This window comes from Xenopus tropicalis, chromosome 3 (assembly GCF_000004195.4).
Source record: "Xenopus tropicalis strain Nigerian chromosome 3, UCB_Xtro_10.0, whole genome shotgun sequence".
In the NCBI taxonomy this organism is placed as follows: Eukaryota; Metazoa; Chordata; class Amphibia; order Anura; family Pipidae; genus Xenopus; species Xenopus tropicalis.
In genome coordinates, this window is record NC_030679.2 from 105,876,781 (window position 1) to 105,902,728 (window position 25,948).

General features: G+C 37.1%; 1 protein-coding gene across 4 annotated transcripts in view; it reads left to right on the forward strand.

Moving 5' to 3' along the window:
• The window catches only part of adamtsl3 (ADAMTS like 3), a 283,620-nt gene that overhangs the window by 192,371 nt on the left and 65,301 nt on the right, over nt 1-25,948 (forward strand). For all 4 annotated transcript variants that reach the window (XM_031899211.1, XM_031899210.1, XM_004912620.3 and 1 more), the window contains 3 exons: nt 10,882-10,956; nt 17,846-18,003; nt 22,787-22,898. In XM_031899211.1, the coding sequence (XP_031755071.1) occupies nt 10,882-10,956; nt 17,846-18,003; nt 22,787-22,898 (345 nt within the window). The remainder of the gene's footprint in view (nt 1-10,881; nt 10,957-17,845; nt 18,004-22,786; nt 22,899-25,948) is intronic.

The window sequence follows — 25,948 nt, forward strand, 5'->3', positions numbered from 1 at the left end:
GTTTTTGGGAGTCGGTGGGTAAGACTGCAGTCTAATCAGACATCTGCTGAATAATTAGCCATATGTATCAGCTTTTTCTGTCATCAAGATGGAATGCAAGACTGGATTTGTGTGGCATTCTGTGTGTGTGGTCTGCAGCTGATACAATAAACATTGTTTTCATAGTTACCTGTAATTTTAACAAAGCAGAATCTATTGCCACTAAAATGATGCTCATTCATAATTTGGTTGCCTTCTGGAAAGGTTTAAGAAGCTCTCCTTTTATATCATGACATGCTTTACCTAGAGATAATCATTAGTTTGTCGGAGAATATAAAGCAGAGGTAAGGTGTCTCCGTGCTTAAACAATTATGCATATAAAGTGTCAAAGTCTCCCAAGGCAGCCCCTGGCATGTCCTTTTGTAACTCAGTGGTAGATAGGTAATGTTTTATCATGTTTTATAGTATGAAAGGTTATGTAGGAGGCTAATTTAGTAATATGGGTGCTTATTTTCCCAACTGAAGTCAGCCATAGCAACTATCATAATTTTAATATTTGCAGTAGACTGATCAAAACTAGTTGGTGATTGGTTGCTAATGCTCTATTGCACTTTAGCAACCAATAGTAAATAAGCACCACAAATTGTGGGTAAACTGTCACATGTAACAGTACCTAAAGGTTGAACATGATATAGTTATTCTACAATGGAAAGGTGCAAATGCAGCCAGCCAACTTGCTGGCCAGAAAAGTAAATAGGTAATATATAAACATTTTTCTTGGTGCTTACCATAATATAAGGATTACACTTATCTTCTTAACAGTTCTATTGTGCTTGCCTGATGGCAATTATGTAAACCTGGGATGCTCATAGTGTTGTGAGGATAGAGGGGAACACTGGAACTTAATATAGTACAGTGGCTTCACCTCGCTAGGGTCTTGTGCTTATACAGTAATGGGCAGTTTGGGGATACTCATAATATAAGCACACATTATGTATATGCAAACTAAATTTATATTATAAGATATGTACAAAAAGTGAATAGCCATAAACTGTAGTTATTAACAGTTCATTCGCATAGACAGAAAAACTGAAATCAAATTAAAGTTATAGCATTGTGTTTCTTTAAAACACTAACATATTAACAGAATTTCTTTGAGCACAGTCTATGTAATAGCAGTCCCAATAAAAGGTAAGTGCAACACACAGTTCATTATCAGATATCTCCTACAAACACCAGAGCTGTATTTAGAAGTGAATAGGTAATGCTCCTCTCATACCTAATTAAGACTGTCTACATTCCCACTTTCTCTTTAACAAATCTTTGAAGAGTAGAGCCTAACTCAACAGAGCATCACTCAAATAGAGCTGAACACTTGTGTGTCTAACTGGCCTGCCAGTCAAGCAACAGCATGTCCTCTAGTTGCATCTACACAACTCCTGAAAATGATTCCCTCTTCAACCTTCATGCACCGATGTCTTGAAGTTCTTTCTAATCAGCTTTGTTATGTATGACAGCACTTTTATTCTAACCCTTCTCTCTCTCTGCTTCTTCGCCTTTTTTCTTTTTCACCCCCTTGCTCTTGTGATTGTACCTTTCTCTCTTTCAGTGCCATATAGCTTTCTACCTCCATGACCTTTTTTTAAAGTGGACCTGTCACCCAGGCATAAAAAGCTGTATAATAAAAGTCCTTTTCAAATTAAACATGAAACCCAAATTCATTTTATATTAACACATCCAAACCCATTATAAAAGCATTTAAAAATAACAGCTGTCAATCATATATTGCTTGCCCCGCCTCTATGCCTTAGGCAGACAACTTTAGCTTTCCATTCAGCACTACCTAGATGTCACTGCACATCTCACTTTTCCCTCCCTCCTCATCATCTAATTGTGTTGCCAGTGCATGAGCCTAGACATCTGATACCCCATTCTGGCACATACAGTGGCTTGCAAAAGTATTCGGCCCCCTTGAACTTTTCCACATTTTGTCACATTACAGCCATAAACATGAATTAATTTTATTGGAATTCCACGTGAAAGAACAATACAAAGTGGTGTACACGTGAGAAGTGGAACGAAAATCATACATGATTCCAAACATTTTGTACAAATAAATAACTGCAAAGTGGGGTGTGCGTAATTATTCAGCCCCCTGAGTCAATACTTTGTAGAACCACCTTTTGCTGCAATTACAGCTGCCAGGCTTTTAGGGTATGTCTCTACCAGCTTTGCACATCTAGAGACTGAAATCCTTGCCCATTCTTCTTTGCAAAACAGCTCCAGCTCAGTCAGATTAGATGGACAGCGTTTGTGAACAGCAGTTTTCAGATCTTGCCACAGATTCTCGATTGGATTTAGATCTGGACTTTGACTGGGCCATTCTAACACATGGATATGTTTTGTTTTAAACCATTCCATTGTTGCCCTGGCTTTATGTTTAGGGTCGTTGTCCTGCTGGAAGGTGAACCTCCGCCCCTGTCTCAAGTCTTTTGCAGACTCCAAGAGGTTTTCTTCCAAGATTGCCCTGTATTTGGCTCCATCCATCTTCCCATCAACTCTGACCAGCTTCCCTGTCCCTGCTGAAGAGAAGCACCCCCAGAGCATGATGCTGCCACCACCATATTTGACAGTGGGGATGGTGTGTTCAGAGTGATGTGCAGTGTTAGTTTTCCGCTACACATAGCGTTTTGCATTTTGGCCAAAAAGTTCCATTTTGGTCTCATCTGACCAGAGCACCTTCTTCCACATGTTTGCTGTGTCCCCCACATGGCTTGTGGCAAACTGCAAATGGGACTTCTTATGGTTTTCTGTTAACAATGGCTTTCTTCTTGCCACTCTTCCATAAAGACCAACTTTGTGCAGTGCACGACTAATAGTTGTCCTATGGACAGGTTCCCCCACCTGAGCTGTAGATCTCTGCAGCTCCCCCAGAGTCACCATGGGCCTCTTGGCTGCATTTCTGATCAGCGCTCTCCTTGTTCGGCCTGTGAGTTTAGGTGGACGGCCTTGTCTTGGTAGGTTTACAGTTGTGCCATACTCCTTCCATTTCTGAATGATCGCTTGAACAGTGCTCCTTGGGATGTTCAAGGCTTTGGAAATCTTTTTGTAGCCTAAGCCTGCTTAAAATTTCTCAATAACTTTATCCCTGACCTGTCTGGTGTGTTCTTTGGACTTCATGGTGTTGTTGCTCCCAATATTTTCTTAGACAACCTCTGAGGCCGTCACAGAGCAGCTGTATTTGTACTGACATTAGATTACACACAGGTGCACTCTATTTAGTCATTAGCACTCATCAGGCAATGTCTATGGGCAACTGACTGCACTCAGACCAAAGGGGGCTGAATAATTACGCACACCCCACTTTGCAGTTATTTATTTGTAAAAAATGTTTGGAATCATGTATGATTTTCGTTCCACTTCTCACGTGTACACCACTTTGTATTGGTCTTTCATGTGGAATTCCAATAAAATTGATTCATGTTTGTGGCTGAAATGTGACAAAATGTGGAAAAGTTCAAGGGGGCCAAATACTTTTGCAAGCCACTGTAATCAAGATTTTAGCATGATACAAAGCTTGCCTTCATAACAGTATCCACAAAATGGCAGCTGCCTGCTTGCTGTGATTTAGAAATTCCAAGACAGAAGGAAACAAGATTTATATTATTTATATAGAGTAAGTAAAGTTTATTTTGCTCAACTAAGATTATAGAAAATAAGTTGGAGTTATTTCTTAGGGTGACAGGTCCCCTTTAATTCTCTCCAGTTTTCTTCTCAATTCCTTCACTTTACCATTTTTAACTCCCCAATGCTAATTTTGTTCACCCATTAACTTTTTTTTACTACAAACCATAAAATAAGGTCCCTGTCAGTGAAAATAGTAACTCATCGGTAGGAACATTGGGTTTGGTTGCCACAGCCCTAAACCTACAGCCAAAGGAGCAGATTAATTGTAAATGCAAAGACAGGCAGGCACTTAATCAATTCCAACGTTAACAGGGTATGATAAAATCAGTATGTCTTTTTTACAGAATAAGTTACATGTCCATAAAAGCCTTACGTGTTTTGTGCTGATAATTATCACTTAATCATAGGCCATTCCCTTCTTCAGCTTGCTTCTATTATATGCCATTAATCTTTTCCTTTTGCTTCTGCTAAACAATCTATTTTAAATACTTTCCCCATAGATGCCCTCTTGACTCTATTTAGTCTCTGCTAAGTAGTACCACTATGCAAGGGGCCTGGGTATCTTACAAACAAATTAACTACACAAAAAATAAAAACAACAATATTAAACATTTACACCTTGCACCATGTTAGTATCCTACCGTGAAACAGTTTATACTAGCCAATAATGCAGCAGGGTCCTGATACTAATAGCTCTTCCTAAACAAGCTAGTGCTAGTGTATATTTCAAAGTATCTTTTCTTTCTTTACATCCACTGTTCTTTTCATTCATTACTATACATTCTCATTTGAAGAAGAATTTACCTTATAGCTGAGGAACTCCAAATTTGGCATTGGATTGTTGTGACCACAGACAAGTATTAGCATTATAGTCCAGCACATTGGAGTGTATAATGCAGCTTTAAATGTGGTGCAAAAATATTAAATAAATATGAGTTAAGTTGGCATCAACAGTCTTTTTACATATTTGATCATGATACTTATAAGGCTGTTATATTTCCCAAATACCACTTATAAGTATATTGGGGCCCGTTGGCCAAGCAGGCTTTTAATTTTGGTACATTGTAATGCAGAGAACAATTACAATCTTTCCTGCAACCATTGGTTGTTTGTTCCCTCCACTGACAATAGGGATTCTACCTCCACCAGACGATTCGGCCCTAACCACAGATTTTGCTCAGCCACCTTCAAAATCTTTTAAGCCGCCTGATCAAACAAGGTTTCATATGATACTATCGGTGCAAATATGGCCAGCTTTAGTCTTAAGGCACAGCAGAAAAATGGAGTTGGGGAAGGAGATGTAACATGGTTTATAACAATATGTGGGAAAAGGTCTTAGTTTGTAGAATTCACAACCATGTTAGGTACAGTATGCAGCTTGCCTACATCTGAAACATAACACATCTACAAATGATGCATCATTTTAACTTTGCATTTTAATAGGAAAAAAAGTAACATATAATTTGAATACTTTGCCAAATCTTTGCTCATACAGAAACATATCTTATCAGGAATCAGCACTGAGGAAATAAGATATAAGGTTGTGCATTGCCTTTGACTCCCTAAGGCTTATGAAAGTGGAATTAATAGGAATAAAATTACATTTCCTGGAAGAAAGGAATTAAAATTCAATCAACAAATCTGTAAATCTTAGAAACATTGAACAGTTGGCAATCATATGCTGATGTACTGATATTTATCTTTGATATTTTTTTTACTACTACCTACAACATGGGTTGTATCCTCCTGAGATGCTATTGATTGTAAGGGTAATTCTGAACATTAATAATATTAACACTGCTTGCACAGTAAGTGAATAGTTATGATATAATATGTTTCATCCAGTACTGCTTCTTATTCTGTAGGCTTCATGTACCTTAAACTGGTCATATAGTTGTAGAAATACTGGCAGTATTCCAGTGGTTACACATTTACTTTTTAATGAACAGTGAAAACTATGTTTGTCTATTAACAATTAATTTTGGAGAATCAAGATGATCCTGGACAAGACAAATGGATACTACCTCAGTGCCAATTTGCATCTCAATAGAAAGTTTCTAAGGGAACAGTGCGCACACACTCAAGGCATTTCCACAAACCAAGCCATTTTCATCAAAAGAAAGACCCGGCCCTCCTAGTCTAGCCAGTTGTTAAATAGAGGCAAAACAGCCTTCATAGGGTATTACTTTTTACATTGTGATAATTTAACAAACAAGGGTTAAGTAATATAAATGGGATCAAAGTTCCCTTCTCACAAGAGCATACAAAGATCAGTGTTTCATGTGGAAGAATGGAAGAAAGAAAACCTATGTGAAGAGCTGTAAGGAAAGGTGCATAAACAAGTGCATAAAATGCTTAGTCAAACATGGTGGTGGAAATGTTTAGGTTTGGCCTATTTGTTAACAGGATCAATTATTATTTTTTTACAAAGGACAGTACCACCTTTGGCTTAAAGCTTTGTCAAAGATGATTCATTTTCTACCAGCACTATGGTTGTAAACCTGTATGAGGTCAATATGAAATGAGATGCCTAGGTCACTAGACCTCAATGCCTTTGATTAAAAATGAGAAACATGTTGGTTCATTACAAAATCTTTTCTGCAGTGCTCCTAAGGACCTGTAGAATAATATGGATGCTCAAATTCTGCAAAAACCTCTATACCAGCCAATGTGCTACCAATGTCCTGCAAACATTGCAACTAGCAGAATTTCCTTTTGAACACAGGGAAGTAGAGTTTTATGTATGGCAGAACAAAGCCATAATGTCTGATCAGAAGGTGAGGACTATGTCATTTGCTTATGCTCATGACAAAGTAGAGAACAGTGAACCAAAAGTTGCATCAGTGGCAAAATATTTTTAATAAGAGACCTAGCCATCCTTGCTGAATTCTGAGATTTATTTGGAATCTTAAATCAGTGTCAGCCTCCTATCACTCAGCCATGTAGTGCTCAAAACTGTCCTTAAGACAACATTTTGATTGTCTTGGTCTATTCTTTCTGGCTTGTATTCTGTTTTAGTTATTCTCATCTCAAATCTCAGATTACAAAGACTAGTGCTTATGAGAAAGTGCCCCATCAGCCCCAATTGTTTCTTATGCCCTAATACATAAATGTTTCTAAATTCTGGTGATTAATATTGTATTAGGCTCTCAAATACTGTATAAAGGGACTTTACTCTCTACCTGGGGTTAATAATAATAAGCCTCATTATAACTTCACTTGACTTCTATACAATCACTTTGCTGTATCTGTACTGCTATTTGTTATCCAAAAAAAACAGAAAATTACCAGAAAGCTTGAATTATGGGAAGGCTTCTCCCATAGAATTCATTTTAATCAAATAATTTAAAATTTTAAACATTATTTCCTTTTTCTCTGCCTGAATCTGTATTGTGGTAAAATAATCTTAATGGGTTTAATTAATGCTTGAATGATTTTTCATCAGACTTAAGATATGGTGATTCACATTACAGAAATACCCCTCATCCGACACCCCCCGGTCCCATGCATTCTGGATAACATATCCCATACCTGTATTAGTTATAGAGGCTTATGCTCCTACCTTAATACAAGCAAGTAAGCTGAGTGCATCTTCTTAAGTATTCATTTGAGTTCTTAAACTGAAACCACATAGGTTCTGGTGCAAAAATGTTTAGGGTGTAACTGAAAATAAATAAAAACTCCAACAGTATTTTTTATTTTCCAAAGCTGTATTGGCCCTAGGATAACTAAAATCGGTTAGTATGTGACATCAACACTTTAACATATGGAGTTGGAAGCAAGTAAAGCTTGATATGCTGCATTATCAGTCTCCTCCTGACAAACTGAATCACAATAAACAGCATAATCATTATACCCTGTGCTATCAATATTTCCTTATATAGCCTGGCCCCACTCACTCCCCCATTTTTAACCAAGTGCTCAATCTTCCGTTATTCCGAAAACATGGCATATGACGCTGACTGCTGTAGTGTTGTGCGTGGTTGTATCCTGTTACAAGTTTGATACAGGATACAAGACTGACTTTATATTAATACAGCTGGATAATGCTCAGTCCCCAGAGTGCAGACATTGTCAAATAAACCAGTGTGTTTTATTTAGTAAGTGACATATGAAGTAATAAGTGTTATTACCCTATATTTGGAACCCAAAGCATGCTGTATGTGTTTAGATGTCCATAGCCTGTATATGTGTCCCAGTTTGCAACTGACTGTGTGCTGAATAGAGAGACTCTAGTAGTTAAATGGTCAGTATGTTATGGAGCGTGCCTTTGCAGTATCCGCCTGTGTATTTGGGGAAGAGGTCATGGGAAGTTTACACGTAAAATACATCCTTTTATATCCAGCATGAAGGTGGCGATAAACAAAGTGGAACCACAGGAGGAACCTAAGCAAATTATGTTAATAAATAAAATGTATTTCTTATAGATATGTAATCATGACACAGACCAGAATGCTGGCATCTGCTGCATGTACAGTTAAAGCTGTAACTTTTATTTTTTTTACATTTAAAAAACTCATGCTTTAACTAGTAAAAATCCTAGGAATTATGTGCTACTTGGGCAGCAAATGCTGTTGGCAAAATGACCTCTATATAGGATTGCATTGTGGAATAACTCATAGATATTGCTATTGCTTTTTTAAGCATGTCTGGGCTGCAGCCTTCCAGCTATTGTTTAACAACACTCCCAGGATATATAGGCTGCCAGGCAGTTAGTAAGCTATACCTGTACATGACCAATCTCACTAGTTCTCTCAGACCATTTTTTTATTCTGGCCTTGTTGATACAAATTGCTCCTATTTGTGTGGTACAGTAACAGTTAAATACTTCCCGTGGCTTCCATTGAATTCAGTGGAAACTTTGTGGAGGTGTGCTTGTTTAATGGAGCCGCAGTAGGCAGTATGGGAAGAGATTCTTTAGGCACTTTGAGGGAAGTGATGCAGAGTTGTTTTAGAGTAGAGGTTCCTAAAATGAGGGTCTCTCTACTCTAGAGGGTGATGTATATTTAATGTCTGGCTGATAACTGGAAACATAGCAGGGTGACTGTTATAACTATAGTTTCATGTGTGTATAACTGTTTTGAATGAAAGAGGTGAGCCCAGGTAAACTTCTGAAAACCTCTGCTTTAATGCTTTATAGCCAAAAACACCTTGAACTTAGAAGACAAGACCCAAAAGCCCATTGTTTATAGATTGGTACATTGCTTGTATGCAAACTTCTCTTCTATTAAAATATAATTTAAACAGGATCTGGTATGCCTCAGCAAAGGAATTTGTTTAAACTATTTGTTAATTTTGCAATGTGCGTCTAACTAGAGACCTTGTCCCTGTTGAGAATCTCATTTTCCTCATTTGGGTCTGACCTGTATATCAGATTAATGGGGGGCAGGTCCTTCAGTACATAATATATATGCATCTGCATAGCTACTTATTAAGGATTGCAGGATTCTTAGTTTAAAATCAAATGCTTTAGGTTGCCTTCCCTCTCTGCAATGCTTACCCCACACAGAGAATAGAGCATGTATGAATAATGGCATTATTACTTTGCTATGTTTATCACTAACTTCTCTGCATAGACATTTAAGCTGATACCTACTGTTGATGTTTGTTGTTCAGCAAATCTAATTGCATTGTAAACTCTTTGGGGCAGGAATCTCCCATTTCTTGTTGACTCATACATTTTTATCATCACGTTATTGAAATTATTTATTTATCCTGTGTATTGTATTCATGTAAACTCTGTAAAGCTATAAGCACCCCATGGTTCTATATAAATAATCCTATACATGTATATACATCTGCTGAAACCAGCATTTTAGAGTAAGCAAAGTAACGTGGAAGCATACTGGCCCAAGAAAGTGTCTCTACACACATTGCCAAAACACAGTTACAAAATGGCTGTGTTCCACATTTAGCTGGCACATATTCCATAGACGTGACTGTTAGGCTCTTACCAAGAGAACACACTTGGAAATGCCCAGTTCTCTGTCAGAGGAGCAGCCATAACTATACTGGAGATGTAGTTTGTGTATAGGTGTTGGATGGACTAAACTGTTAGGGGCAAATCTATAAATGTGTGTAAAATAATCTATTCCAAGACAATAATAAATGGTGTATTTCTAAAGTTCTGTGGTTGTCCTTTCAATTGAAAAAACACACATTGCATCACAATTGCAATCACACAATTATATACTATATATATACCCTTTTTTAACAATTGGTAATGCTGTGAATTGCACTAGTACAAATGGTTCCAGCTTATGGTCTAGCTGCTCTAGCATAAGTATCTAGCTATGTGGCAAAAAACCTTTGCAACCTAAAAGCACCACATGAACTCTCATGCCACTCGATTAACTGTTATTTCTGTATTGCTAAGAATAATTGATTGCCAGCTTTCTTGTGTAATAATTGTTATTCTTGAAATTGTTTGGCTTAAATATGTTGTGTCAGATAAGTATCTGTCCAAAGGTAATCAGCACGTGAGTTAATGATGCCCATTCTTCCTTATGTTGCCAGTAGCCATGGCACTGCACTTAACTGGGAAACGGAGGTTACACACTGCATCTCATGTGTCGAGTGGTTGAGTATAGTGCTATGGGTACACAGAAAAATACTTACATTTTTATAAATTAAAGCTCCAAAGGGTTCTATAACAGCTTTGATTTGGAAAAATCCTACATAAATACTGGATTTGGTTCTATAACGGCTGTGATTTGGCAAAACCCTGAATAAATACTGGATTTGGTTCTATAACGGCTGTGATTTGGCAAAACCCTGAATAAATACTGGATTTGGTTCTATAACGGCTGTGATTTGGCAAAATCCTGAATAAATACTGGATTTGGTGCTTCTTTAATAACTCATTAGCTGATTGTTTTCTTATCAAATATTAACAGTTCCTTTATTAATTATTCATTTGTTACCTTAAACAGTTTGTTGTTTCCTCTTGTCATCTGTTCTCTCAACTTCAGTTTAAATGCCCAGCAGAGACACATACAGCTGAAAAGTAATTGTGGGAGGTCTTTTCTCTTCCCCTTTTAAGTCAGACTGTGAAAATAAAACCACCATATTTTATGTAATGCTTTGATATATGTCTAATAAAAAATTCATCCACCTGCTTTAGTATTTAGCTAAGTAGAGCCCACAGCACTGATCAGCCACATGATATTCCAACATCTGCCTTGAATGGTCATTTCTTTCTCTTTTTTTCCATAGGAGAAGAAACTATAATTGCTGTACCGCATGGAAGCCGCAGTGTGAGAATAACAGTGAAGGGGCCAGCCCATGTCTGTATGAAACCTAAGTATTGTACAACACGTTGGACATATATATTCTTATAAGATCTTGTGTTGGATGGGGTTAATATATATATATATATATATATATATATATAAATACACAAAAGCCATGAATATCCTATGAATCATATGTTTATAATACACAAGAGCTTTGAATATGCTCAAAATTAAACCCTTTTAAATGGTGCTTGGTGATGTCATAAGTTATAATTAGGGATGCACCGAATCCAGGATTCCGTTGGGTATTTGGCCGAATCCATGGTCATGGCTGAACCGAATCTAAATCCTAATTAGAATATGCTAATTATGATTTTGAAGGGTTAATGATGCTGCATAAACATGGAAGTGTAAACATTTTTGCAACATTTATCCCTTCCAAATCTTAATTAGCATATGCTAATTAAGATTTGGTTCGGTATTCGGCTGAATCCCTGGGTTTGGTGCATCCCTAGTTATAGTTGGTGTTTTCTGTCATAAAAACTTAAACTTGTATTTTAAAAAATAATGTACCCCCTGTAAAATATGAGTATTAGAAGTCACCTTGTAGTTCCATGACCTGATAAAATATGGTTTTGGAACTATATATATACAGTTCAATGGACCACTCAGAGTGCAGTTATCAGTCTTTTTTATTTTTGCATTTTGCACACTGAGTGGTGCATTGTGTAAGAAGCTGCAGGCCTATGGTGTGCACCTTAAAGGAACAGTAACACCAAAAAATGAAAGTGTATAAAAGTAATAAGAATAAAATATACTGCTGCCCTGCACTGGTACAACTGGTGTGTTTGCCCCAGAAATTTATATAAACAAAGCTGCTGTTTAGCCACGGGGGCAGCCATTCAAAGGAGAAAAGGCACAGGCACATAGGAGATAACAGATAAACACTATTGTATTCTAGAGAGGTCATCTGTTATCTGCTATGTAACCTGTGCCTTTTCCCCTTTTTTCCAACTTTAATGGCTGCCCCCATGGCTACACAGCAGCTTATTTATATAAACTATAGTAGTGTAACTGTAGCAAACACACAGCTTTTACCAGTGCAGGGCAACAGTAGATAATATTTTAATTACTTTAAAAAAAACCTTCATTTTTTGGTGTTACTGTTCCTTTAAGTCGTGTACTTGATCAAAGAGAATGGCATGGGAGGCATGTAGACATCCACCTACCTGCCCCCTTATTATTAATTTGCAAGTTAGGGCGCGTCGGGAAGGTGCCACCTTTTCTTATTGCCTGCCCAAGGGACTAGCTAGCTGTACCTGCTGATGCTGTTCTCTGCTTCTCGTGCTGGAGTTTCAATCCAATCCCCAATGGGCTGTGGACCTATTTGGCAGGTTGTATTATTTCTTCTGATTTAATGTATTTTTGTCAGATGTAACAGATAGTAAAAGTAACTTTGGGTACTGCCATACATACTGCCAGGGTATGTGAAGTCTTATTTGGAATGCTTAGATTTAATTGTTGGTCTGTAATGTTGCACTCCATATACAAATCTCTAAATAAACACTCTATCTCTCTCTCTCTCTCTCTCTCTCTCTCTCTCTATATATATATATATATATACAATAGCTTTTTATATGAGGCAGGGTAAAATATCAAAGTGGAGCTGATCTTTAACAAGTGGTAACTCCAGAGAGCCAGATCATTACATTCTTTCCTACAGAGAACAATGTACACAATTTTACACTCACATGTTGAAGGGCCTGGCATAATTATTGAACTTTGATCTGCCATAAAACATCTTCTGCCACTGGGAGTCACCAGGAAGACTTGTCTCTCAGCACTTGTCCAACATCTTAGTGAATTAGACATCAGGGAACAGTTTGAAACGGTTCAATCAGTGGTTCCAAGCATGGTGAATGAGGACTGAGGATGTGGCACAGGCAGCATATATTATATTACACTTTCTCATAGCATTTGATTTACAACCACATCTAATCCTGATTCATAAAAACAGACATCCATGTGAACCTGATTTAAAGACACAATATTTCATTTTCATTTATGTTAAATAATCCATGTTTAGTTGTAAAACAGGATTACGTTGGTTTCTTCTTTCATCTAAATTTGCATTTGAAAGCATATTATGTTTTGGTTGAGGCTTCAAGGGCAATTATGTGACTTCTTATGACAGCCCCTCCATCGTCATCTCACTTTCTGTTTCTCATATAGGTTATATATACATTTGATTTACTGTTACCCTAGGAAGAAGTGCAAGAACACTTAGGGGTGCAGTGGGGATGCAGTGGTGTTCCACCGCAGGAGAACACAGGATAAAACTCAGCCCAATCTTTCTTCCCGGCATATGTAAGCACCGAATGCAGTAGAATGTGTGGAATGTTGTGATCCACCTGTGTTTGACGCTTACATGTGCTTGTGTCAGTACAGGCTGGTATGAAAGAAGGGGGTGCATTAAGTCCTGCCCTCTCCTGTGGTGGAACCCAGGAGATCTCCACTGCAGAGGAACGCAGGGTGTATGAGCCCTAATAAAGGTGATCACTTGGGAAAGCCTGATTTGACATTCTGAAACAATGCCCTTCTGACAGTAGTTTGCAGGGCTGCCTGTCAAAACTGATGTCCGAGGATCCAAAAATGAAATGACAGACTGTACTAAGGCAAAAATCTCAAAATATGTTTGCATGCAGTTGTGGTACAAATCTTTTAATTTTTTTAAACATTTTATAATATTTATAGAACTACTATCTGCATCTTTAAATAGCACCTCTTCTGAAAAATAGAATTTAACTTCATTAAACCCCTGACTTCCAGAAAGGTGTGAACTGAATCTCAGAAGCAGTAACAAAGTAATCACCTTAATGCAAAATCTGATCCCCCTTCTCATAAGAAATAGTCTGTTTTTAGGCCCCATAAACAACTGATTTTTCCACTCCAAAAATTAAACTTTCTTTTAAAGCCCAAGTAGTTCAGTGAAAAAATCTACAAATCTGAAAATAATATTACATCTATTGATGTCTTCCACACATTGCTTCTTGAGTTGATGGAAAAATGTACAGAAATTAATGTGGCCTAATTGCAAAAGGTTATTCCCTTCTGAGTATTAAACCATATTGAAAATGGTAAAAACTTCTGTATACTGCACGCAGAGAAGATCAGCGTGTGTGTGTAATTTAAGTATCAGGTTATGTCAGTGTACTTTCCCAGGGAAATTCAGTGCAGGTGCACACAGCAATAGGAGGAAGCCATATTTAATATATTTGAATACATTTACATATGAAAAAAGTATAAGCCTGCAAAATTGAAGGGGACACCCGGAAAACTCAATTATGAAACCGACTTCTTCTTTAATTTAGCAGTTACAAATCACACACACAGAAAAACATCCTGGCTGTCTTTAGTGCCTTGTTCGGGGTCTCCATGTTCTTCTCGTAGGCTTATCTCAACCTACAAAGAGCAGCTGTTCCTGTCTCTTTCACTGTCACCTCCTCTTTTTGCTTCCTGCTCATTTTATTCCCTTCCTCAATCAACTTTATTACTAAGTTGAATGTTTAAACATAACATATTTCACCTCCTTACAAGCCAGTAGTACATTTGTATGTGGTGTATCCCATACTATCCTTAAACGTCTAACTATATATTGATAAAAAATCTGCTTTTGTTGAAGAGACAGGTTTTTATTTTATTGTGCTGAAAATTGGCAAGGCATTTGACATTCATTTCCTATGACTTCTTTATAAAATATGAAGTCACACTTCCTTAATCTACAGAAAGTGTTGTTTTGTAGGTTCTTGTAAATGGCACCCTGTATGTAATGTACAGTATAGTGGGACTCAACAAGAGGAGGGAAGTACTGCATCCTGTACCTACTACCAAGTGTAGAGCCAGTTATATGTATGTTTAGTTCGTAATGATTTCTATTAGCTAGCCATTAGTTAGACAGGTCAATTTTGACCAATTTGGTAAGCTATTGTGGTGCATTCAACTAACCTGTGGGTAAATTAGACCTCTCTGTGTGTGGTTGAACATAATAGTGTTGAAATCACTCTCTTGCAAACCCTGCTTTAGTTAATTAGTGCTTGACCTTTATTATATATATATATATATACCAGGCACTCACGATAAACTGTCTTTTAATGCCTGGGTGCAGTCCTCTCAGTACTTCTTAGACACTCGAACATAAATGGGCCGCTCCACTCAGGATTTGTGAAAAAACACCGTAGTTTATTGTATGTGTAACAAGAACTGCCGTTTCGGCTGCTCCTGCAGCCTTTCTCAAAGTTGTCAGTCCTTGGTCCTTTGCTTTTTAACTTGTTTATTAATGACCTGGAGGTGGGCATCAAAAGTACTGTTTCTATTAAAACTGTTTCTCATGATATTAAATTGTGCAAAACTATAAGTTCCATGCAGGATGCTGCCACTTTGGAGAGCGATTTGATAAAACTGGAAAACTGGGCAGCAAAATGGAAAATGAGTTCAATGTTGACAAGTGCAAAGTTATGCACTTTGGTAGAAATAATATAAATGCAAGTTATACACTAAATTTAGTGTGTTTGGGGGGATCCTTAATTGAGAAGGATCTGGGGATTTTTGTAGATAACAAGTTGTTGGGAAGTGCTATTCTGTGGCTACTAAAGCGAGAAAATTACTGTCTTGCATAAAAAAGGGCATTGAATAAAGGGATGCTAACATAATTTTGCCTCTTTATAGGTCTGGTAAGGCCTCATCTTGAGGGGCTTGGATGATTTCTTGAAAAAAGCTTAATATCTAAAGCTATTGTCTATAACATCTACAATTAATATTGATGTTGGTATACAGTATATATATATATGTATATAGTTTTTGTTTGTGAGTATATAGATAGGTCAATATAGGTTTGTGTGTGCTGGGTTTACTTGGAGTGTTGAACTTGATGGTCTTTTTTCAACCCAACTTAACTATGTAACTATGCAACTATGCAGTGCAGTTTTGGGCTCCAGTCCTTAAGAAGGATATCTGGAGAGATTGCAGAGATAAATAAATAAACTGGTAAAGGGCATGGAAGATGTAAACTATGAGCACTGGCCAACTACATCAAAATCATACCTGGTCTGGTCAGTCCTACACTCACTTTCATTTGATTCATTGTGAATTCTACAGCTTCATTATGCATTTTACACAGGGGTTGAGTTTTACCTGCAACTTTCTTGCTTTCTAGGTTAAAACTCCCAAATGGTTGCCCTTTTAATGGTCACCACTGGGATTGATTGACTGTAGCTGGGAAAGTTGGGAAATTGTCCTCACCATTAAATTTGAAACCATTAGTAAGGGTGTGCCTGCTAAATTTATACAGGCACTAGGGGGGTCTCTGAACTTAATATCAATAGTAATGAACCTGTTCATGGTACAATGCTTGCACTTTTTCTGACCAAGGATAATTTTTATTTAGGTTTTAAGGACAATATTTCCTTGCACATGCCATATTACACATGCTCTGCTGTGCAGTTATCTGTTTAAATTTTACAACTATTTGGTGAAACAAAGCAAGCAGAAAAGAAACAAATATAAACATTTGTTTATTGCAGTGCTTGAGTGTTTCTGTGGTGTCAGCATTACTCTATAGAATGCATTATTAAAATCAAACACTATCATGGAATTTTTTACATTTGGGAAGGTAATTTCCCAGTAGACCCTACAATATGCACTGTAGGCAGTTGTATACAGGAATTTATATTGAACTATAACTATAGAATTCCTTAAGCCAATTTAACGTTGATTCCCTTATCCTCTTATTCACCGAGGAGCATTGTCTCCTGCAGTGCAATGACTAATGTCTGCACAAATCAGAGATATTTCTGTCTTTTGGGACATGTAAACTAACTAGTGAGAGTCAGACAGAAGGAAAAAATGATAATATTTGAAGCTATTATGCAACTATTGTCTCATCCAGACATAGTTATGTATTGAGGGAGACAAAAAAAATAAAGGTATCAAAGTTGCAGACCACATTTATACATGCTTTTGTGGGGAGGTTTGGCACAGTGTCATGAAAATGTTTTAATTTATCTTTATTTGTTTCTCAGAATTACTTTAAAATCCTCAAAATCAGTACAGTCTCTGTTTGCTTATATACTCCTATAAGCCAATAGTGAAAATTAAAAAAATAAAAACTCATAAAAAATCGCCTCAGCAATTGATAACAAAGGAAAACACAACTTGCTTGTTTAGTTCCATAAACTGTGAAGCAAAATATATTATGTCTATGTAATGAAATGCAGGTCAACAAATTATTTCTTAGCAACAACTGTATGTTGTACTTAGGGGAAATAAAAGTTCATGTTCCTCATAACAAAATGGCAAAACTTTAGAAAAATGATGTTTCAAAAAGTTATAAAAAAAACGTCTTTGTATAATCTATATAGAGAATAAAGTACGCCCCCACTGGAAGTTATTAGAATGATATTAGAAGTCACTGAGAAGTTCCATGACCACATAAAGACAGGAGCTCAGGCTGAGTGCTGCTATTCAGCTTGTGGAACTCAAGTTTCAGTGAGTCATGTGGCATTGATTATAACCAATGATATCACTAAGCACCTTTTAAAAAGATTTTTCATGGCTTTTGTGTATGATATCATAATAACACATATGTAGCGATAGTACAGCCTGTTGAAACTTTAAGTTGATCCAGAGGAAGGCCAACCTTGTACATTTTTTGTAGTAATATGTGGCTTACAATCAGTTTTTAAATATTTAATAATATTTCACATCTTTAGAGACTCTTCTGCTGCAGAAGGGGTTAAACATCTAAGTATTCTTACACATGTTGGAAAAAGAATCCCAAAAAAGACAATAATTATCTGATGTTTTCCTGGTAGAAAGCCTTTTCTGAAATGTATATTCTTTAAATGTCTGTGTTTTTTATGAATCTGTGGATTTTCTCTCTCTTTCAGTTATCGAATCGAAAACCTTGCAGGGTGAAAGTGGGGAGCATAGCTTCACCAGCCCAGGCTCTTACGTGATAGAAAACACAACTGTGGAATTTCAGAGGGGCTCTGAGAGGGAAATACTGAAAATACCTGGCCCACTACGAGCAGATTTCATCATTAAGGTAATAGTATTAAAAGGCAGGGAAGTATAATTTTCCTTTTTATTCTGTTATGTTATTGCAAAGTATGCTATATATACTAAAGAAACATTGGTTTGAAAGGAGGATGCAAGTGTATAAAAAGTAAAAGTGTAATAATACAGACCACAATAAAACATTTCAATGTTCAGAGGAAGCGTCTTAAAGGCCATTCTGGCCATAATGGTATTGAATTTTAAATAACTACATAATTTTATAAATAGCTTTAAACACTGATCCTCTGTGGCATAGGCACTGCAGGCTCTTATACTAAATTCAGCAAAATGAGTTGGAGAGACAGAGCACTGTCCTCCTAAAATAATGTGGCTTCTGATAGAGGACTTAAAGGGGGCAAGTGAAGGCCCCCAATGCCAAGTGATGCAGTTCAAACATGATTGGACGTAATGATGTGTTTTGGATCATGTACAGCAGGGGTAGGGAACCTATGGCTCGTGAGCCAGATGTGGCTCTTTTGATGGCTGCATCTGGCTCGCTGCCAAATCTTTAATAAAAAAAAAACGGGGGCGTGGCCTGCGCTCGGCAGATAGAAGACGTGTTCTAAGCCTTAAAACACGTCTTCTATCCGCCGAGCGCAGGCCATGCCCTCCTCTGCATCGTATCTGCATCTGGTCTTTGATATTGGAACATTGTTGGCCAATGATGTGATGATAAGGCATGGCACAGAGTAAGTGTTCCAATTCTTCCCACAGGACAGTAATTGGGTTCTGGTGTATTCTGCTTATTGCAGCCACATTTGGTTTTGGTCCAGTCCTTTATTTACATGGGTGCCGGTATTGCCCTTGCCAGGGGGAGCTGCACCTGATGCAATCTCATCAAAACTATCATAATTGTGTGCACATTTGGATGTAAATTGAGCACAGTTGCACTAATTGTTTTCCAAGTCTGCTTGGCAGCATTTCCAGTGTTCAGTGTAAGAGTGATGTGTGCACCCAATTTGTTAAACACAAGTGCACTGCACATAAAACAGGCCACTGAGGAAACCGTGGAGCTACCACCTGGTCCAAAAGGTGGTGGTAGCTTCAAGATTCCTCTGTGTCAATAAGTGCAGCAGCCCTTGATTCAGAACAGGAGGTAGGCAGCAGGTGTGAGTGCAACTATATGGAAGTGCTTTTTGACACAAGTACCTTCACAGAATGGGGTTTTATGCAGAACTGAGTATGGGTTAATTTACATAAAGAGAGCTGCTGTTGAGGTCACAAATGACACTTACAGGCTTATTTAACTAAATTTCCCCAGGTGCAGTAACCTATAGTAACTGATCAGCAGTTAGCATTTACTAGTCACCTGTCTAAAATCAATGTTTGCTATGTGTCACTGCACCTGAGCAAATATAGTGCCCTTGATTACATATGGAGGGGTGTGCAATTAATGTAAATATATACTGTATAGTACAGATATATTCATAGTATCCAAAGTATACTGGTTTTTAACATAGCTTAAGGCAGAGAAGTAAAAAATGATTTGCCCACAAGTTGCTGCCAAGAAAATTCTACCCAGGATTCCTGAGTAAAGAGTTTTCTGAGCTTTTTTATGATACCCTAAACTTTCTAAATACCTACAATAGGTGATGGCACCCAATGTCAGAAATCCTTAAAAAGTGACTGGAATGTAAAGTTTTGTTCTGATATCCTATTTGTAATATACATATACCAATCTAGAATACTGTGACTTTTTTCTTTTGTGGTTAACACAATTCAGCCCCATAAAATTTTACAGCAGATTAGCTGACTGTTGACTGTGCGCAGGTATAGAGTATCTTGCAGCAATCTTGAAACAAGAAACATACCTTGCACGTGGTTAAGTATGAAACAGAATCTTTTGCAAAATACATTTTTTAGAACATTGAAGCATTGAAAAATTTGTTAAACGGATGCAGTGGGAACCAGGGAGCAAAGGAAATATATTTTAGCTGTCTCACGTTACTGCTAAAGTTTCAGCAAAATGATATTTTCAGTGACTTATGGCCTTCTATAGCTGCATGGATTGAATTTGTCATAATTGTTCACTTCCTGAACTTTTTTGGATGTTGCTACCAGAAGGCCAGTGTTTTTTTAAGTCCTCCTTTTTAGCCTTCTTTTCTACCAGTTGTAATTAGGAGAAAAATTATGTTTCATAGAAGAGAGTTCCAAAAATTACCCTGAGGGTAATAATCTGGCAGGCTTTCTTTGGATTAAAATGTTATACAGGTATGGGATCCCTTATCCGGAAACCCGTTATCCAGAAAGCTCCGAATTACGGAATGCCCATCCCCCATAGACTCCATTTTAATCAAATAATTCAGAATTTTAAAACTGATTTCCCTTTTCTCTGTAGTAATTAAACAGAACCTTGTAATTGATCCCACCTAAGATACAAATAATCCTTATTGGATGCAAAACAATCCTATTGGATTTAATTGCAGTTTTATTGATTCTTTGGTAGACTTAAGGTATGGAGATCCAAATTACGGAAAGACCCCTTATCCGGAATACCCTTGGTCCCGAGCATTCTGGATAACGGGTCCTATACCTGTACTTCTTTATTGAAAAGAACTCATTTGTAAAACCATCTGAATATGACCAGGTGGAATCGTGCAACTGAACCTATACAATGGAGGCAGTCCACTCTGTCCTCTCTGTGACAGCTCACATTCTGATAGTTTGCCTCTCACTATTTCTATTGAACAAAACATGCACAGAAAAAAAAAAATAACCAGACATATGTGACATCAAAATCTATGTTCACCTCCGTTAAGGGATATTGCCTTCCTACTATGTCATTCCTTAGAGAGTATCTGTGGGCCTCTCTTTCTAAAGTGTGTCTGTGTATATTCTTTCCTCTGTCTGTCTCTTTCACTCTCTCTGCACACCCCTGTTTCTGTGTTCAAGTGCATTTTGTTCTTGTTCTTTGTTTTTGTATTTGTGTGTTTGTTCTTGTATGTGTCTGTGTGCATTGTATATTTATAATTTTCTGTCCTCCCTAAGCCATGTGCTTGTGCATTTGCACAAAAGGTACAGCAAGTGAATTTTGTGTTAAAAAAACACAGACTTATTCAGACCTACCTTCCTTCCTTGGCACAACATTTTGCTTACACAGGAAATTGGAAGGAACATAACCTTTTTTTTCTGTCCTACATCTAAGGGGTTTTTATTTTTTTTTCACAATTTGAGTTTTTTTGCATTAAAAATCATGGATTTGATTTATGGCTTAAAATTTAATAAGGAAAAAAAGGACAAAAATTTGAATGTAAAACTTCAGCATCTGAAAGCTTGCAAAGTCATGTAGAAGTCAATGGGAGCTTTCCTATGCAAAGTTTAAACTATTTATTCAATTTGAGATTTATGAGTTTTGGGGTTTTTTTGTAAGCTTGTCGACCCATTATAAATGATGATCACTATACAAATTCTAGGTATTATGTGTTTTTTTTCACAGTGTTATTTGACTTTTTTTTAATTCTGATTCTTTAATGAATATGGTAACTTTCACGTTTTATTAGAATTTGAGGATATTTGAAGTAGAAAACAAATATAAAAATTGTACATTTGTACAAATACGAATATTGCTAAATAGGACCCTATAAGTGTCTCTATGTCATAGTACTTTATGTTCCTATGTATGCCTGTGGCCCTCCTGCTATGTGTGTTTTAACTCCTTATGCCTTGAACAAGATTAATTTATTCTTAAACACCTAACACTTGTTAACATTGTTCTACATAGCAAACCCATGTAAGTAAAACCCAGTTTGCATGGATAGAATTATAAACCTGTCTGTTAATCATGTGCCATAGGTATGCTTTAACGCCTCATTAGAATAAAAGAAGCCTGACCGCCAAACATAATATAAATCCTAATATTTGATCTTTTGATCGAACAGTGTATTCCTATATATGTATGCAAGGTATTTTAAAAGGAGACTCTGAATCAGGAAAGCTTGGGTCCTATTTCTGCATCATCTCCTTGGCGTCCAGGGCAGGTTATTTTATTTATGAATCAAAAAGGGGCACATAGGAACCAAAAAGTGGGTTAACTCACCAAGAAGACAAAGTGGTCCAGGTGCACCAACCCCAGACCAACAGCACAGGGAACGTAAACAAGAAAAGAACAACAGCATGGACATAGGCACTCGAGAATTCCACAAAGGGCCATGCTAGTTATTTTATTTCTCTTTGCCTTAAACACCCAACCAGTCTACATGACTGTGACTAAATATATGTGCATAGCACTATTTAGAATTTGTATAAAATAATTTTTTTTAAAACAAGAAAAAACCTGCCCAATATCCCAAGCCCAGGATTAGAAAGAAGAAAACATAACGGTAAAAACAAAGGCATTGTGGCAGTCTGTTCTTGCTGCTTCAACAGCTCTGGTGTCCTACTTAGGGGGGTGTATTGGGTCACCTGCTGACCTGGACTGACGTGGACCTATAATAATAATCACAGAGCAGTGAAAATTTGTAGAAGAGGAAGGCAAATCATTCAAAAACTATAAAAAACAAAGAATGAAGACCAATTGCAAAGTTGCTAGGAATAGGACATTCTATAACATACTAAAAGCTAATTCAACGTTCCAATTCCAGTTCTGCCATGGTGTTTCCCTAATTCCACACTACGTATTATGGAGGGTATGATTTTGATCAAATATTGTATGATATGTGTTTTGCAACGTTTTCTCACAAGTATTAACACCATGATGGGGTGATTGAAGCCCAAAAATCTAATTAATTGGTTCTGTGAGTTAATATGGTATGTCTAATCTCCAACCTCTCCAGATCAAGTATGCAGCACCTAAAGACAGCATTGTGCAGTTCTATTTCTACCAACCAATTAGCCACCAGTGGAGACAGACAGACTTCTTTCCCTGCACAGTGACCTGCGGAGGAGGTGAGTCACCACTACGTCAGTTATTACCCGGTTTTCTTTTTATATATGCTTCAAGCCATTTATTATTTCTAGATTATATTTGTTTTATTTTTACATTTGTAATATTACATTCTACACAATTTTTACAAAACAAAAACTGTAGTACCGTGTTAGCCAGTGTCAAAAATAATAATAAAAAAACAACAAAACACAAATACAAGAGTATTGTAGAAATGATACCTATATTGGCTAACAATAAAAATACATTGCAAGCTTTCGGAGCTCTAAGGCCCCTTCATCAGGCAAAATACAAATGAGAACAGAAATGGCACAACATTTATACTGATAGATCAGAGAGAAGTGTTTACAAGCAATAAATTAGGAAGTTACAGATAGATAGAGATAACTTGTGTGAAAGTAATTAAGGTTTATTAGGGTGGGTTGTAAATAGTCCAGGGGTCTGGATTCAGTCAGATCAGATAGTGTGACATGAAACCTGACCCCAAATTAAGGCCCTGTCTTAATGTGTTAAATAACTCCATACATTTGAATTCATAGATCTTCCTTTCTCGTTCAGATCCAAAGTTCCCTTTTAGAATTAACACCTTCATGTCCTGAAGCTTGTGGTCCTGATTATCATGAAGGTGTTAATTCTAAAAGGGAGCTTTGGATCTGAACGAGAAAGGAAGATCTATGAATTCAAATGTATGGAGTTATTTAACACATTAAGATAGGGCCTTAATTTGGGGTCAGGTTTCATGTCACACTATCTGATCTGACTGAATCCAGACCCCTGGACTATTTACAACCCACCCTAATAAACCTTAATTACTTTCACTATCTTCACAAGTTATCTCTATCTATCTGTAACTTCCTAATTTATTGCTTGTAAACACTTCTCTCTGATCTATCAGTATAAATGTTGTGCCATTTCAGTTCTCATTTGTATTTTGCCTGATGAAGGGGCCTTAGAGCTCCGAAAGCTTGCAATGTATTTTTATTGTTAGCCAATATAGGTATCATTTCTACAATACTCTTGTATTTGTGTTTTGTTGTTTTTTCATTATTATTTTTTACACAATTTTTAAAACTGTTCAACTAAAAAGAGATTGCAACTAAAATCTAAACCAAAATTAAATAATATAGATAAAAATATACATCATAAAGTAGTGTGATCTTAAAGGGGGTGGTTCACCCTATTCATATTCTAGTCTCTTATTCAAATCAATGCCTGGTTGCAAGGGTAATTGGGACCCTAGCAACTAAATAGCTGCTACAGTTCTGAACAGGAGAGTAACTAAATTACCCTTAATAACTCTAAAACACATTTTAGTTGTCTCTCCTCTCATCATACCAAAAGTTAAAGTTTAAAACAAACCCCCTTTTAGTGCATTTTATAACTTCTTATCTTTATATTAAAACTTCTACTGTACCCCCCCCCCCAATGCTTTATAACACATACACATCTCCACACAATAATACATAATGTGCTTAGTAACTTTTACTGTACTTCATAGAGCAGCTTTAGGAAAAAGAAAAGATATTTCAAATAATCGAATACAAATATTAAATAAAATAAATATTGGTATACATAATAAAATAAATATTAGGACAAAAAAAGTCATCAAAAGTGTCTGTGAAAATGATACTACAAGTTACACTGACATAATTATAGCTTTTTGTCACAAATCATTTTCTGTGAAATTTCTACTACACCATAAACCTACGCCCACAACCCTGAGCCATTCCAGTAATTTTCTATCATATGTATTCATGGAGCACGATTCATGTGCCCTGACACCCACTGATGTCGATAGAAATTACTGAGTTCCTATAGTATTGAGTGGTTTTTGATGAATCTGCCAATTTGAAAATCATGAGTGAAGGTAATGTAGCCATGGCAGCACATTATGCTGTTGAAAGGAGACATATAAGCCAAGTACAAGATCTACATTCAGATAAAACCTTAAATAACAATATGTTTATTATGTTAATTTAAGGTTTAATAACAGATGTCTTTTCTTATATAAATTATAGCAGATGCTTAAATTGTCAGCTCTGGTTACAGTCAAAACATTACACAGCAGCTAGCAACCCAAAGAGATGCTGAAACAATAAATTCATCCCCAGCCCAATTTTCAGCCCACACCTTAAATGCTTTAAAAGAAAATATTAGGGGTGATATTTCAGTGGTTTTAAAAATGTGTTATTTTTCATCGTTATCAAAAACTTATAGTGGTTTGTTGTGTGTTTGCAAAAAGAATGGCCATCAAATTATTATGGCTTGTCCTCTCTCTCACAAAGCATCAGTTCTGTCATGGGTGGGGAACAGACCACCCCCCTGCAGATAACAACTGGAGAGAATTTTTTTATTGTTTTTAAAAATCTTTAATTAGCTCCCAGAATAGACTGGGACCCTAGGCTAGGTAGTATTTTGGGTTCCAACCTAAGAATATTGTTTAAAAAACAGTGTAACTTTAACAGTGGCCCACACACCCCCTTCCTTCCCTCCACCTCAGGCTAACCCATTAGGGCTCTGGCACTCTGGTGACTAATCTCGCCAAAATGCCATCCCACCGCCGAAATTGTAAATCGCCGGTGGGATGGCCTTTAGAGGAAATCGCGCCGCCGCGTATGCCATCCCACCGGCGATTTACATTTTCGCCGGTGGGATGGCATTTCGGGGAGATTAGTCGCCCGCGAACAGGGAGATTTGTCGCAGGTGACTAATCTCCCCGTGTGCCAGAGCCCTTAGAGCTGGAGCCACAGGCAACACAGCCATGAGGTGGGGCCTCTGAAATCAGAATGAAGTGAGGTGATCAGATCCATGATCCAAATGCATAACATCCACACCATACAGGTTATAGACATGCTAGGTGGGCCCTAGGTTACTGCTCAGGGCATCTGATGAGTTAGAACTCCATTAGTCTGTTTAGCCATGGACACCATGGGGCAATCTGACATGGTCTGGAGACCAAAAATGAACACTGCTGCAGGATAACTTAAGCTTACATATTATTACTGTCTCTGTTCATTTTCTCTTTACGTTGTCATTATATTTCAATATGTAT